Genomic DNA, 14,734 nt, shown 5'->3' on the forward strand with positions numbered 1-14,734 from the left:
TTGTGTGTGTTGAGATCATAAGTTTAATTAATTATGAAGTGTACCAACACAGATGAACTTTCATGCTAGAATTGTGATGGTAATTTGTAGGTGACATCAACTAAATCAGAATTAAATTGCATTTTGTCAATACTTGGCAAGTGGCACTTTTAGGGATTAATCTGAAGACCTTGCATAGAGTAATATACCAGGAGGGTGATAGACCATGGACTGCTGTTGTCATCATTGCCAGCATCATCATCATCGTTGTCTTTGTCAGCATCAACGTCATTGTCAACATCATCATCATCCTCAGTTCTTTAATAGCGCCTTTCAAATGGCACTTACTACTTTATAAACTGCTGTTAATAGAGCATCGTAACCATGACTACAATTTATTCTTAAATCTCACAGTCAAACCTAATGGACTTCAAGCAAGAGCCAGGCATCACTGCACTACTCATACCAGTGCACACAGGCAGTCATGGACTGAATTTAATAGAGGCTACCCATGTGCTATTGGTAGAACCTATACTAAACCCAGCTAGTGAGCTACAAGCTGTAGGAAGAGTGCATCGTATTGGCCAATCAAGGTAGGATGTTACTCAAAATAAAAGTTTACAGTGTCTTTATGAAATGCAGGGATTTGTTGGAGTTGAGGACTCAATTAGCTGTCCATTTAGCTCAACTGGGGTGTGTGACGGTACGAGATTGCACTTCTGCAGTGTCAATTTGAGAGTCCGCTTCAAATTTCCCTGGACAAGGAACTTGCAGATAATTTCTCCCAGTCTACACATACAAAACTAGGGGAGTTGATTCTGGCTGCAATACTGTAAAAGTCAATATTTTCGCGAGAAGATACTTTCGCGATTTTGAAGATTTTGTCAATTGCACGAGAATTAAATTTTGGGGTTTTGATATTGATACAATAGAAACCTAATGCAAAAGGTTATTTCGCGAGTTTTTATTTTCGCGATTTTATGTCCGCTCGCGAAATTCGCGAAAATAAAAACCTCACAAAAATTTCTGCTTTTACAGTAGTTTATTTAGGTGGATTAGAGCTTGAATTGATCTTGAACTGCGCATCCCTGGTTTCGCAATGATTAGCAACTCTCGCCCACAGCCCGCACCCGAGGGTGTAGGGGATAAATGAACCCAATGATTGCAGTACATGCAACTGAAGATGTGAGGTTGTAAACAAATTCCATTTAATGTTAGAATAAGGGGTATTTTTATAACTTAATTTTTTGCTCAATAAAATAGTTTATAATTATTAAAATAATATTTAACTGACTAAGAATGAGAATAAACAATATGAATTTTTGTTTTTATTATCTTCTACCGTCTGCTAGACGACAGGCAGGTCCAATATTTTATTGTAGTGCCAGCATCCACTAATCAAATTATTGGACCTGTTTGTCACCTATCACATGGTAGAGGATAGTAAACACAAAAAATCCTAATGTTTATTCTCTAATTCCATGATGTTTGTATACCAATGAGTTGCTGTTAATATCATTGTCTATGGAGTCATCTTTTAGAAAACTAACATAATTTCATTCATGTAAATCATATCAAAAGTTTAACCATTTATTGATCTCTTTTTAAAACAGGCCCACTGTGGTGCACAGATTCCTTGTTCATGACACAATTGAGGAGAGACTACAGGCTTTGCTTAGTGCTAATCCAATGAGGTAAGCCAATACAGATATTGACTCAAATGGGGTCACAGACCAAGCGTAATGTTATGTGGGTCAAATTAAGCCAATACAGATATTGACTCAAATGGGGTCACAGACCAAGCGTAATGTTATGTGGGTCAAATTAAGCCAATACATATATTGCCTCAAATGGGGGTCACAGACCAAGCATAATGATATGTGGTTCAAATTTTGCTCATAGTTTTGTGCTAGTATTTTACACTTTAGCACAGGGTTCCCACGGTCCTTGGTCCTTGAATTTGAATCTTGAGAAAGTCCTGGAAATTTGCACACAGTCCTTGAAAGTGCTTGAAAACTGGAATTTTACCTAAAGTATAATTTTGACCAAATTTGGGGGAGTGGAGAGGAGCTGTGTTGTGGTAGGTCCTTTTGCTTTTGGACCTTGGAAGTCCTTGAAAAGTCCTTGAATTTTAAAGGCTTCAAGGTGCAGGAACCCTGTTAGCATTATTTATTTAGGGAATGAAACCAAAAGAATCTGACACAATATTTTTGTACTTTCATCCTCACAGTACATCGATGGATAGTGCTGTTGAATCCGACACAGGTAATCTGACCCTAGCTGATCTACAACAACTCTTCTCTCAAACTAACTACCACTACTCAAGTGGGTCAGACCATGAGGAAACCTAAAATGCCGGATATCATTGGTTTATGCTGGTGATTTTGACCACATGCAATTCAGAGTGTGGGTGATGTGCAACAATGTTTCTCACAGACCAAGTGGCACAGGGAGCAAGTGAAAGCTGAGATGTCTGATAGATGATATGATGAGATGATAGATGACATGTCTGATGTGTGCTAATCATGGATTTGGAAAGATTTTAATATATATATATATATACAACCAATCCAATCTAACCAAAGTTGGCAATAATGAAATTGTGATATGTGTCCATCCACCACAAACTGGTTGGTAAAGTCAGCATTTTCCATTTTGAGATACAATCAAAAACAGTATATGGATTTCTATGTAAACTATATTAGGAATTTCACCTTTGATGACCCATAACTTCCAGATGTCTGATGAAGCTGGTTGAGGTGTCATTTTAAAGCTGAAAGTGTATTCTTTCAAAATTTGTAATGAACAGAAAATGATCTAGAGCCGACTTTACTTCCACTTCATGGTGGATGGTCACATATAGGCAAAAATAAGGAGCACATTTCAATAAAAACATAAGAAATAAGTGCAAACAAGGGAAGAGGCTTACGCACCATGGTTCATAACTTTGCAACAAAATATGCAAAGGATGAGGTAATTTTAACATCAGTAAAGCATTGATACTGAGTAAGTTAGAAATGGTAATAACTAATTTTCAAAATTTCTGACTCTAGTCTGATTGGATCAGATCATGTCACATAATATTTTTTTTTTTTGCAATGGGCCATGATTGACCCTTTGCATGGATCCACCATCTTGCTAACAAAACAAGGTTCATCATACACATACAAATTCAAGTGTGTTATAGTTTTTGCACTTTCCTTTCACACATTTAAGCAAGATGCATGCAATAGTTAACCCTAACACTGCTTTTTGTAATCTGAAGTTAAAGAAATGAAATAGGAGAGAAGATGAATAAAGAAGTCACTTGGTACCCCTGGGATTCGAACCTTAGAACCCAGCGATTCCCTGAGCATATAGCACTTAGGGTGATTGCATCATTGCATCACATGGGATTCGTGCATGCGCTGTGGTTAACCTTGTGGTATTCTGTGGTACCTAGCCGTGTTAGGGTTAATGCATGTATATGAAAGGTGTATGAAAAAACAACATAGACTTGGCAAGTAGACCCTTGTTTAGAGATTACCATGTAAAGGGTCCGTAGGAGCTGGGATGACCATCAGGTGGCGGCTATGTAACAATATTAATGGCCATGCACCTTGTTCCAGAATATTCTTTTTATGACTGAAAGGGAAAAGAGCAGACTAGTGAGCTATCGAGGAATATATGTGTTTGAAAAACAAGTGCAAATGTTATGAAATAATCAAAATACTTTAAAAATGGAACATTAATTTCCGCTAGTGCTCAAAACAGTTACCGTGGAAAGTAAAGGGCATGAATATTTTCTTTTATGTACATTGTACAATGTGTCTATGTAAGAAAATTCAAAAACGTGAAATCACATCCATTACATAAATCAGCTTGTAACAAGAAAATTTACATTTCCAGTTTTCATATTTTTGTACACAAAGATAGTCTTTTGAGTATACAATAATATAGGTGGCTAGTCTGTGCTACAGTATAACTGAATGATGCTTACCTCAAGGCACACAGGAAAAGTGTGTCTGACTGTTTCCTGATGGCTGTTGTTCCAGCTCCCATTGTGGCACAATGCAATTGGGAGAATATTTTACTGTAAATGACCCACTTTACATGACGTACCACTGCCAAGTAATATGAAACATGACACCTCAAATATCAGTATTTTTAATCAGTATTTTTATATTACCTTTTCAATTTATGCATTTTACATTTATTCTGCAACCAATATGACATATCAACAACAATGAGGGGTCAATCATGTCTGTTGAGCAAATATTAGCAATGTTATGGATACGTATGTTGCCAAACTTGGCTAGAAAGTTGTGACCAGGTGTACAGGCAGTAAACATGCAGTACAGGTTACTATATATGCACAGTCTGCAATATCAGACTATATTTTTACCCGTTGTTTGATGAAAAAAATCATAGTTCATGAAAAAGAGCAGTTGGTTTTTGGTAGTATGTACATCAAGGACTACAAAATAACATTTCCTAATTTATACATATGAAGGGGTTTGTCTGACAGTGGTCAGTTTTTGAACACAAGGCTTCTAACCATTTTATGATCATACTTTGTAATGGTGGTTGACTCTTGACCCCAACTCTGAAATGTGCAGTAAACATAGCAAAACAAGGTGTATTTGGCACACACAAATAAACTTGAAGACCCTTGGGTTAGGTACGGGATATATGGTAGAGGAAGAGTAGTAGTACACATAAGGTGCCTCTAATATTCCGCCAGAGGATGGGGTTGGTCGCTTGTATTTAATGTTAGATATCATGCTTATGTACAAAAACATGTAGTTTCAGGCATTGAAAAACTATGGTCAACTATATAATTATATTATATTCAAAAAGATTACCTGTTTGGTTGGTAAATACAACTAACAAAAGTCGTCAATTGGAAAGGGTGTCCTAAATGCTGTGATATGTAGATTGATGTGCAACATAGAGTGGGAATGACAAAACAGAATGCTTGTTATGGATGTGTTTGTGCTGATTGAATCAGTACATGATATCTAGCTTGTAATACAAGTAACCAGTTGCAGGCTATGTAGAAAACAGGTGTTTGCATGTTGTCATACAAAAAAGCCTCAATAACCAAAGGCACTAAGGCCATCTTGATTAAATCCTGTGTCTCAAAACTGCCATGCGCATTAGTAAAATCGTGGGCATAGTCCTCTTTGAAAATCAAGAATTTTTTTTTCAATGTCTTTTTATTTTTTTTAAACAAAAAGGCAAAAATAAAACTCAAAATTCATATTCGATCATAAGTTTCAGATCTTTTTGCAAATTTTGGACACAAAAACATTAAAAGAGAAGAATAATAGTTTGTAGCAGTGACTTTATTTGTCTATTCCAACATTTGCAACAATGGGTAATTTTGCACGAAATTCTTGTCCGAATTCCTGTGCTGACACATAAAATAATAAACAGGAAAAAATACAATAAAAAAAAACGCATTCCGCATTAGGTTTTCAATTTCTCACAAGCTTTGAGACACAGGATTTAATTAAGATGGCCTAACGGCAATTGCCTGTGGTACCCAATATGTTGCATTGGTGCCCTACATTTCCACCTGTTTTCAAGCCATTCAAAAACATGTAGTTATCTTAGATAACCTTCAAATAGATACCTGATGCATACATAATCTGCTCACAAGACATTGTAAGCCCAAATTTCAAGCCATTCAAAAAAAACATGTACCATATTCATTCCAATAAGCGCCCATGCCCCAATAAGCGCCCACCTAGGGTATTTTCAATTTGCTAAAGAATGCCATTAATGTTGAAGTGACAGAGAGACATCGATACAGTGAAATAGCTGGAGGGCTACAATCCTGTGTAAACTTGCAATACATTTTCTGCATCAGAAAAGCTATTAAAACATCTCAGAGCCCTTTATAACATATGTAAAATTGTCTCTAATAAACGCCCTTACGAAAAAATTACGGAAACCAGGTATAAAATAAGCGCCCACCCAAAATGACTTTGTTAAGCGCCCTGGGCGCTTATTGGAATGAATACGGTAGTTATCTTGGATTGGATTTGCTAGCTTTAAAATTCTAAAATCGAGATCTGCAAACAAACCATGATAAAAATGTATATTTTGTATTAAAAAAAAGTAATTAACTATATTTGATAACACATATCTATACTATCTATAGCTACTAGCTAGTCTTGCCCTTTTTTGACAGATTCCGTTTTTTAGCATAGCCCTAACCGGCATAAGCAATTGTTAATTTAACCAAAAACAGGGCAAGTTTTTTTGAAAATAACAGTAAACCTAGTATCGGTTCCAACTCCAGCGACATCTCATGCATATTTTCCTGGGTAGGTTTAGGCCAATTTTCACTGGAGGGGCATGCAAACTAGCCGTATAGTCCGCTATATTGATTTATCAAAGTAAAATGCTAATACCTATTACAATACATCCAAAGGTGAGTGGGAATTAATGAGGTGTCACTGGAGCTGGAAATAAAATGTAACTTCCATTTTCATAGTTTTTTACTGAATTGTTTAAATATTTTAGATCTTAAAGGTGTGCTTGACAAACCAAATATTTTTGTACTTAATTAGTAATCATTTTAGAAGTTACTAAACTTAGTAACTTACATTGCTAATTAGCAATGTAAGTAATCACTTTTGTACTCACTAAAGTGAATCCATTTTTATTGGAAAATGTCTCTACACTCATCAGAAAATTTATTTATACTGATCCGTCACAAGGTTTTGTTTACAAATATTTTGTAGTCTGTCCCACTCCCTTAGAAATGAAGTGGGCAGTGCAATTAAGTATGCACGAACAGGTGATTCCTTTAGATCTGTTATGTTGTATACCTGTAGTTTGGTTTCCCTCATGGGCTGAAAGCTAATGGTCTACTGACTTTAGATTGATACATTGGAGCATGCAGGAGCTAGGCCAAAGTTTCTTTGTGGTTTAGTCATTTGAATACATAATTTGCAACATTTGTTCTTGTCTGAAATATGGAATAGTCTAAAACCTTCTCCTCCAACTCATCAGATTTATTGGAATGAGCTGTTGAAATTCATACACCCCGTATGGAAGACATGCATAATCTTCCAAATGGTTACCTGAATGAGTGACTTTATTTGAAGTCTACACCCCCCTGTGACTTCCATAGGCAGTGTATGGTTTTCAACTGGAATAACCGAATGTGTGCAAAGACAAGAATAGTTTCATGACCCTTTTCAAAATATGCTACAGGAATCCGAAGTCAGTAGTTCACTCGCTATAAGATGGTATTGTTTGAGCTCCTTCGTTAGAATAATATGCATGCTGCATGCAAAGTAAGGACTAAAAGAAGCGAATGAATGGAGAAAATAGACCCCCTGAAAATTGGACGAAATAGTGAATTAACCTAGTGGAGTAACCTTAAATACAACATTATGACTGCATTAAGGGCTCGAATAGCAACATTTACACGGTATTTTTTGTGGGACCTGAGAGCACATCAGACACACCAAATTACATTCCGAATATATGAGGAATGTCCTAATGATATCAAATAATTTAGATCTTTTGAAACTTGCAATATAATACCAATTTTATGGCAAATTATTAAAAATTTGATATTTTTGACAATCCTTGAAGTAAACTTTATAAATCTAATGATACATACTTAAAGTGTATGTAGCTCGGAGGAAAAGGCGACCATTGTTTGAAAATTTTGACCTTTTGTATTGAAGATGCACATTTTCGTAGGTCTTTTGGGGGGAAAATTATATCATCAATACAAAAAGTCACAATTTTCAAATGATGGTCGGATTTTCCTCCCAGCTACATACACTTTAAGTACATATTCAAGGACTGTTAAATATCTAAAATATAAAAAATTTAAATTTTGAATAATTTGCTATAAAATTATGTATTATATCGCATTTTTTTTTTTAAATCTAAATTACTGGATATCAGAAGGACAATCCTCATGTTCAGAATGCAATTTGGTGTGTCTGATGTACTCGCAAAAATATTGTGTAAAGGTGGGTGACCGATCCCTCAAGCAGATCTGATGCAAATGCATGTATTCACTAATTGTGTGAGATTGTAAATGATAATGACATGATAAGTTTAACATTGTTAGAAGTCAACCCTTGTTACTTTTGTTAGTTTGTTGTATTTGTATTCTACAGTATGTATGTTTACTGTAGAAAGTAGTTTGCTTTTATTAAAAGAGTATTTTGTGACCCTGGCATTTCCTGTTTATGACATTTTTCAGTAGATATCCATGAAAAAAGCTTATTCTCAAAATTTCAGTTGATTCTGATTTTGTGTTTGCAAGTTACGCATGATTGTCCGTATTACACTGCTCCATAGACAATGTGTTGTAATTTCGTTCTGGTGCACCAGAACGTAATTCAAATTTTACAATATTTTAGCTAAACAAATTAACCTGCAAGAAATTTTTGTACATAAACATTATGTAGCCAGAGGCTTCCAGTGGTATAAAAATCACAACTCCCTTTACCGACATTTAATTGACATTGTTATTCATGAGGATTTACTTTGATCAATACCCCGCGTTAAATAGGTGATTGGTATTGTATTCCATGTATTTGCATGTCTTCTGGAGCGTGTGTGAAGGATGATTTGAACTAATGACCTTCCGTGCAAGCACCCTATAGGATTTTCTCTGGTGACGTGATCATCGGTCATTGATGGCCTACATCTTTTTCTTCCATTTTGCCCAATTTTTCCGAACTTTGATGACTTTTTTCTCAGAGTTGGCAGTCTTTGGCACTGAAACAAGTTAGCTAGTTACGATTATACACATATAAACTATTAAATTAAACAGGTTTTATGTACCGGACTCAACCGGAACATTGTGCATTATTTAAGAACATTTTACATCTATTTTTCATCGAAAAAGTCACCAAAATCTTACCTTATTTGCTAAAGATGAAACTCAGCAAAAAAACGGCAGATTTTGATTACCTTTTCGATGTTTTATAGGACATTTTCTACACAACACGATCAAGAAAACAGTTTGACTGTAGATCCCAAAACAAAGCTACTATACATGTTCAGAGCATCAGTGAAATTCCATAATCTTACTTCTGGTTAGCGTTTGTTTGTTCGTGGATGGGTTTGTTATAATTTTTTCCAGTAATGATTTTGCCAAGCATCGATCGCGGTAAATGGATCATACATGAAAGTAAGTACCATTGATAGCTTTTCTTTTCATGCGTCAATAGATAAGCGGATTAAAACTTGGCCGATCGAAGTCGTTGTGGTTCCTTCTCATCTCTTTCTTCCATGGTCACATAGACCTGTCATAGACGATCAAATGCATCTTCCAAAGTTTATCTGTCATTGTGTGCTTTCATTTTCATTCTTTGTAAAGATTTGAAGAAAAATTATTATTTTTAGTGCAAGAAGACCGTATCTGCAAATTTTAGCTGCCTTAAGGGCTGGGGTATGAACGTTTGGACAGTATTTATTGTGGGAAATTAGAGCACATCATACATATCGAATTGCATTCTGAATACGAAGAATGTCATTCTGATATCAAATAATTTTGATTTTTTGAAATTGCAATTTAATACACATTTTATGGCAAATCATTAAAATTGATATTTTTGATATTTAACAGTACTTGAAGTAAACTTTATAAATCTGATGATTTATTATACTTAAAGTGTATGTAGGTGGGATGAAAAGGCGACGATCAATTGAAAATGTTGACCTTTCAGTATTGAAGATATGGATTTTTTTCCCAAAACACCAAAAAAATTAGTCTTTTGGGGAAAAAGTCCATATCTTCAATATGAAAGGTCAAAATTTTCAATTGACCGTCGGCTTTTCCTCCTGCTACATACACTTTAAGAATATGTCATTAGATTTATATATTTTACTTCGAGGACTGTTATATATCAAATATTTGAAAAATATCAAATTTTTATAATTTGTCATAAAATTTGTATTATATTGTGATTTTCAAAAATGAAAATTATTTGATATCAGAAAGACATGCTTCAGTATTCAGAATGCAATTCGATAGGTTTGAGGTGCTCTCATGTCCCACAAAAAATACTGTCGAAACGCAATAAACGCTCATTTTAGATCCCTTAAAGACATTCAACATTTTCTGCATTCTATTATTGGACACATCTAAAAATATGACACCTGGCAGCTGTTGCAGATATGGTTGTCTTACACTAAGCTACCGATTTGTATGAAAACATGTTTGTCTTAACCCCATGAGAACTACCTTCCGATTGGCCAAAAAGTAGTTTTCATTATCAATTGGACCAATCAGCAACATTGTTAGAATATTATTTCACCATGCAAAAAAATTGGGGTGAATTATTTGCAAAGCTCCATTCTGATTGGTGCTACAAGTAAAGATATCATGTAATTGACCAATCGGAGGCAATGTTAGATTGGCAGGTAGTGCGCAGGGGGTTAACATGTTTAAGTTTACACTTTTGTATTGTTTAGCTTTTTATTGTGTGAAATGTAGATGTCACATTATTTGATACTTCTCTGTCCAGTTGATAACAAGACTCCTGTTTTGTATTTGAATAAATACAACTTTAACAAATTATTTTTGTGGGTTTCCTTTCCTGTAGTCTTCGTTAGTTCATCAGGAATGTAACATGGGATTCTACTATCAGTAGAATGTGTATTCTAACATCACAAATGTTCACAAATTTTGTTGATGTTGATTGAGTTAGCATGGGTGTTGTCTTTTTTGGGTGCTAATCACAATTAAATCCAAAGAACCCAGACTTGACCCTCATAATGATACATGCAGGGAGCAAAACTAGACTCATTTTAGAGACGTAATACCTTTAGAATGAAAACAAATGACACCTGTATAGCATTGAAATATTCAAATTTATATTTTATTGAATCTTATTTCAAAATTGACCTTCTGAAAACAAGATCATGGACATCAACATCGATACATCCAAGGCATGAATAATTTAATAATACACTGTTTTTGTTCGAATACAGAATATACAGACACATAACTAGTATGTGTTTAACAAGGTGATAGTTGTGTTACAAACAAGATTTATATGGCATTTAAATATCAATTAATTACAAATGTTAAGAAAATAGATTTCAACCAAAAATTTAATTTGGTTAAATATTACCTAATACAGGTTCCTATGAATTAAATAAATGGCTTAAGGTTATTAACTATTTTAAACTGTTGCGATTTGGTCGTTCACAGCATCTTGCGAATGGTAGTGAGCTTTGGCAAAAACTACATTGCTCATTTCATAGCGAACGTGTAGAAGAATTCAAATATCACAGATATATTTGGTAGGTCCCGTGGTTCTTGAGTTATGTTGTAAAGAGGGCTGAAACAACAACACTTTTGTAAAACGTACATAACTCATTAACAACAAAAAATTAAGCAAGTTTTCAAGGTATAGGATTTGTAGAATGAACTTTTGCAAAACATCAAGGTGTTATTTTTCGATAATATATGGATCTAGATAATGAAAATGGATTTTTTGGTTGCTTCGACCAACAAAACCTCGTCTACCCTTAATACCTGAATTTGGACTGCATCCTCTGTCAGTTACCTATTTGGCTATCTCAGCTGAAATCCATACACCCCTATGGAAGACATGACCTTAAACTTCCACAGTGAGTGTGAATTTCAAATGGAGTTACCTGAATGTGCGACTCCATTTGAAATTTACATCCCTGTGTGAAAGATTAAGGTCATGTCTTCCATGGGGGGTGTAGGATTTTCAACTGGAATAGCCTACGTACTGTGATGCTCCATTCCTGAAAGATAGCCAGGTCAGTGCATACACATGGTAGTTCCTAAGGATGCACCATTAGTTTCTGTGAGGGCATGGTAGCATTCAAGGTAACCAAAAAATGCTGACCCTAACTGCCTACCCTGTGAAATCTAACTATACATCCCTTACCGTCAGCCAGTGAAAATTAGACGGAGTAAAGCAATCAGTTGAAACAATATGACTTTGTTTCTGCAAAGTTTTGAAGTATCACAAAATATTTCAAATTAATATTTTCTTAAATGGATTCAGTGTATCGCAAATTCTTGAAAAGGAATTACAGTAACTCTTACATTACATTTACAATTTAGAGTTCATGTTCTATAATTTGGTTCATCTCAAGTTTGGAAGTGACGTACGTGCGTATTTTGTTCGCCACAGCATCGAATCGCGCGCGTTAAGTTAAACGCCCTGAGTGTACACGCACGCGTACAGGAGCGATTTGTCGGCACGATTGAGGCGCAACCGCGAAAGAGTATTGACGTCACTACCAAACTTGAGGTGAACCAAATTATACTTAATGTGTTAATTGATTATTTTTATCAAAACTTCATCCAGCTATATACTCACTACTGTGTAACTGTAAGTAGTTGCACTTTGGGAATGGCACTTTTTATGAGTAGTTTAAATCAATACAAATGGAAAATATTTACTGCTCATTGGTACCAACATATCTGGTAAAACTGTATGATTAATTTATAAGTTACATTAGGAAAACACAGTACAGTTATACCCGCCACTGACAATGTATTTATACAGAACATTTAAAAGTTATTTTATTATTTTATTATCAAAAAAGTATGTGGAAAATGTACAGATTATGATATCATCTTGGGTTATTCTAGTTGATATCCATACACCCCCTATGGAATCATTGACCTTAATCTTCCACATATGGAGTGTGAATTTCAAATGGGGGTTATCTGAATCAGTTACTCCATTTGAAATGTACACCCCCTGTGTGGAAGATTAATATCATGTCTTCCATAGGGGTGTATGGATTTCAACTGGAATAGACCATTGCTCTGTATAAATACACCATGCCCTTATTATTCATATCTTCATTTATCTATCTTTCTTGTCAATTTCAATGGCAGTTCTAAATAAGAACTTTATATCAAATATTTATTAAAATAGGTAATACCAATGTCACATGTATTAGAACAATTTTTATCACACACTATTACTTACATGACCAAGAGGGATACATTTGACTTGCATACTCTGTAAAACTAAAGTACATTTTGTGGGACTAGAACTTGAAAGAAACGATTTGGTACATAAGAGGAAAGTACTTACTACATATTGCACAATTGCAACTACTTTTACAGAAATCTACCTTTGCTACACCCTATGTCCCTAGCTAATGGAAATACTTTCGGTGTACCCTATATACCTAACAATAAAAGTGATGTTTTCACTACACCCTGTATAATGTATATCTACTAGTAATCATTATCAATATATCTAACCCTAATCATAACACTAACCTACAACGATCTTCCTCCATAACGTAACCCTACTTATAGTGGAAATTGCAATTGAATGAACACAGCCTGACGTAGTGTGACGACTTTTTGTGACACTGCGCGGTGTACATCAGCGTGTGTGACTGGCGCGAGTAACACAGAAGCAAACACTTGTGATTGGTTGGTTTTGAATCCAAGGTCGTGCGTTCACATTTTAGTTTGAAATATGCAATATTCGATCATGGTTGGATCGAGTACAGCTGTTGAAAGCTGTGTTTATTCAATTGAAATTCCCACTATAGACAACATAAAGCTGCAAAAGGTATGTTACATTTTCATACCTGATTAATAATAAATACAGATCCCACATCTTTTGATTGTCAAATCAGTACTCAAACCTATAATAAAGCTAAAAGAGACTTGGCTGCATTTATTCAAACTTCTGGAGATAAAAATATTCATGAGGTATAGAAAAAAAAAAACACAACCTGGTTCATATTGAGTTAAAGTACTAAAAATTACTGGTCCTTTGCTGAATAACTATCTGCACTTTATATGCAATAGGAATTCATCATCATCACCATCCATGGCAGTGGCCCAGTAATTTTAACTACTTTCTTTGCATGAAACCATGTTGTATTTGCACAATAATTAGCTTTCCCTGTTTAAAACTTTAAGTACAAAACATGGATTTGGTTGGATAAAATAAGTACTAAAAATATGATATTAAAAATATTTGACAAAGAAAATCACTGCAGCAAATTCATTGTCACTGTATACATTTATTAAGTATATACCTTTTGCAATTTTGTGAATATACATGCACCTGCACATCTGTAGTATTTTAACAATTACAAGAGTCACACTAACAAATATAATTATCTTTTTCTAACATGAGGCTACAAACTCATACAAAAATCATTACCAACTTATAAAATGTGTATAACAAAATAATAAAAATACAACCTACAATCAGCCGATGGGTTTAAAACAAAAAACTATGGATTTGTAAGTACATAACAATAACTGATAACATTTGGGAATATGTTTCTACAAATTTATTATTCTTTTTCGTTAATAGACAGTTTAACATACATCCATAAAGCTTACTAAATAAAACATAAAACTGACTGGATTTTGTGATTTGTATAATCAAGATATTTTCTTCTAAGATAAGGAATTTATAAGGGCACAGTGGCGCTGTGGTACGGGCTCTGCCTTTGAATCTGTGGATTGCGAGTTCGAGCCCAGGCGATGCCACCGTGTTCTGCTCTTGGGCAAAGCACTTTACCTTACTTGGCTCTCTCTACCCAAGGGTGAAATGGGAAGCTGTTATGAATATTGTCCATTGAGCACCGCCCAAAGGTATGAGCATGCCTTGGGCATTGTATGGCAGCTGACATATTCTAACAACAGCGGAATAAATGTAAAGCCCATTGGTACATATGCACATGTGAAAGGCGCTGTATAAATACCAACATTTATTTATTTATTATTTAAAACCGGTCCTCACACAAAATT

General features: G+C 34.8%; 1 protein-coding gene across 1 annotated transcript in view; it reads left to right on the forward strand.

Annotated features, from left to right (window-relative positions):
• Positions 1–2,474, forward strand: part of LOC140156883 (E3 ubiquitin-protein ligase SHPRH-like) — a 41,814-nt gene extending 39,340 nt beyond the window's left edge. The window contains 3 exon segments of the mRNA XM_072179900.1: positions 394–572; positions 1,593–1,673; positions 2,210–2,474. Coding sequence (XP_072036001.1) covers positions 394–572; positions 1,593–1,673; positions 2,210–2,330 — 381 coding nt within the window. The 3' untranslated portion in view covers positions 2,331–2,474.
• Positions 2,475–14,734: the final 12,260 nt, after the last annotated feature.

This window comes from Amphiura filiformis, chromosome 7, assembly GCF_039555335.1.
Source record: "Amphiura filiformis chromosome 7, Afil_fr2py, whole genome shotgun sequence".
NCBI classification, from domain to species: domain Eukaryota; kingdom Metazoa; phylum Echinodermata; class Ophiuroidea; order Amphilepidida; family Amphiuridae; genus Amphiura; species Amphiura filiformis.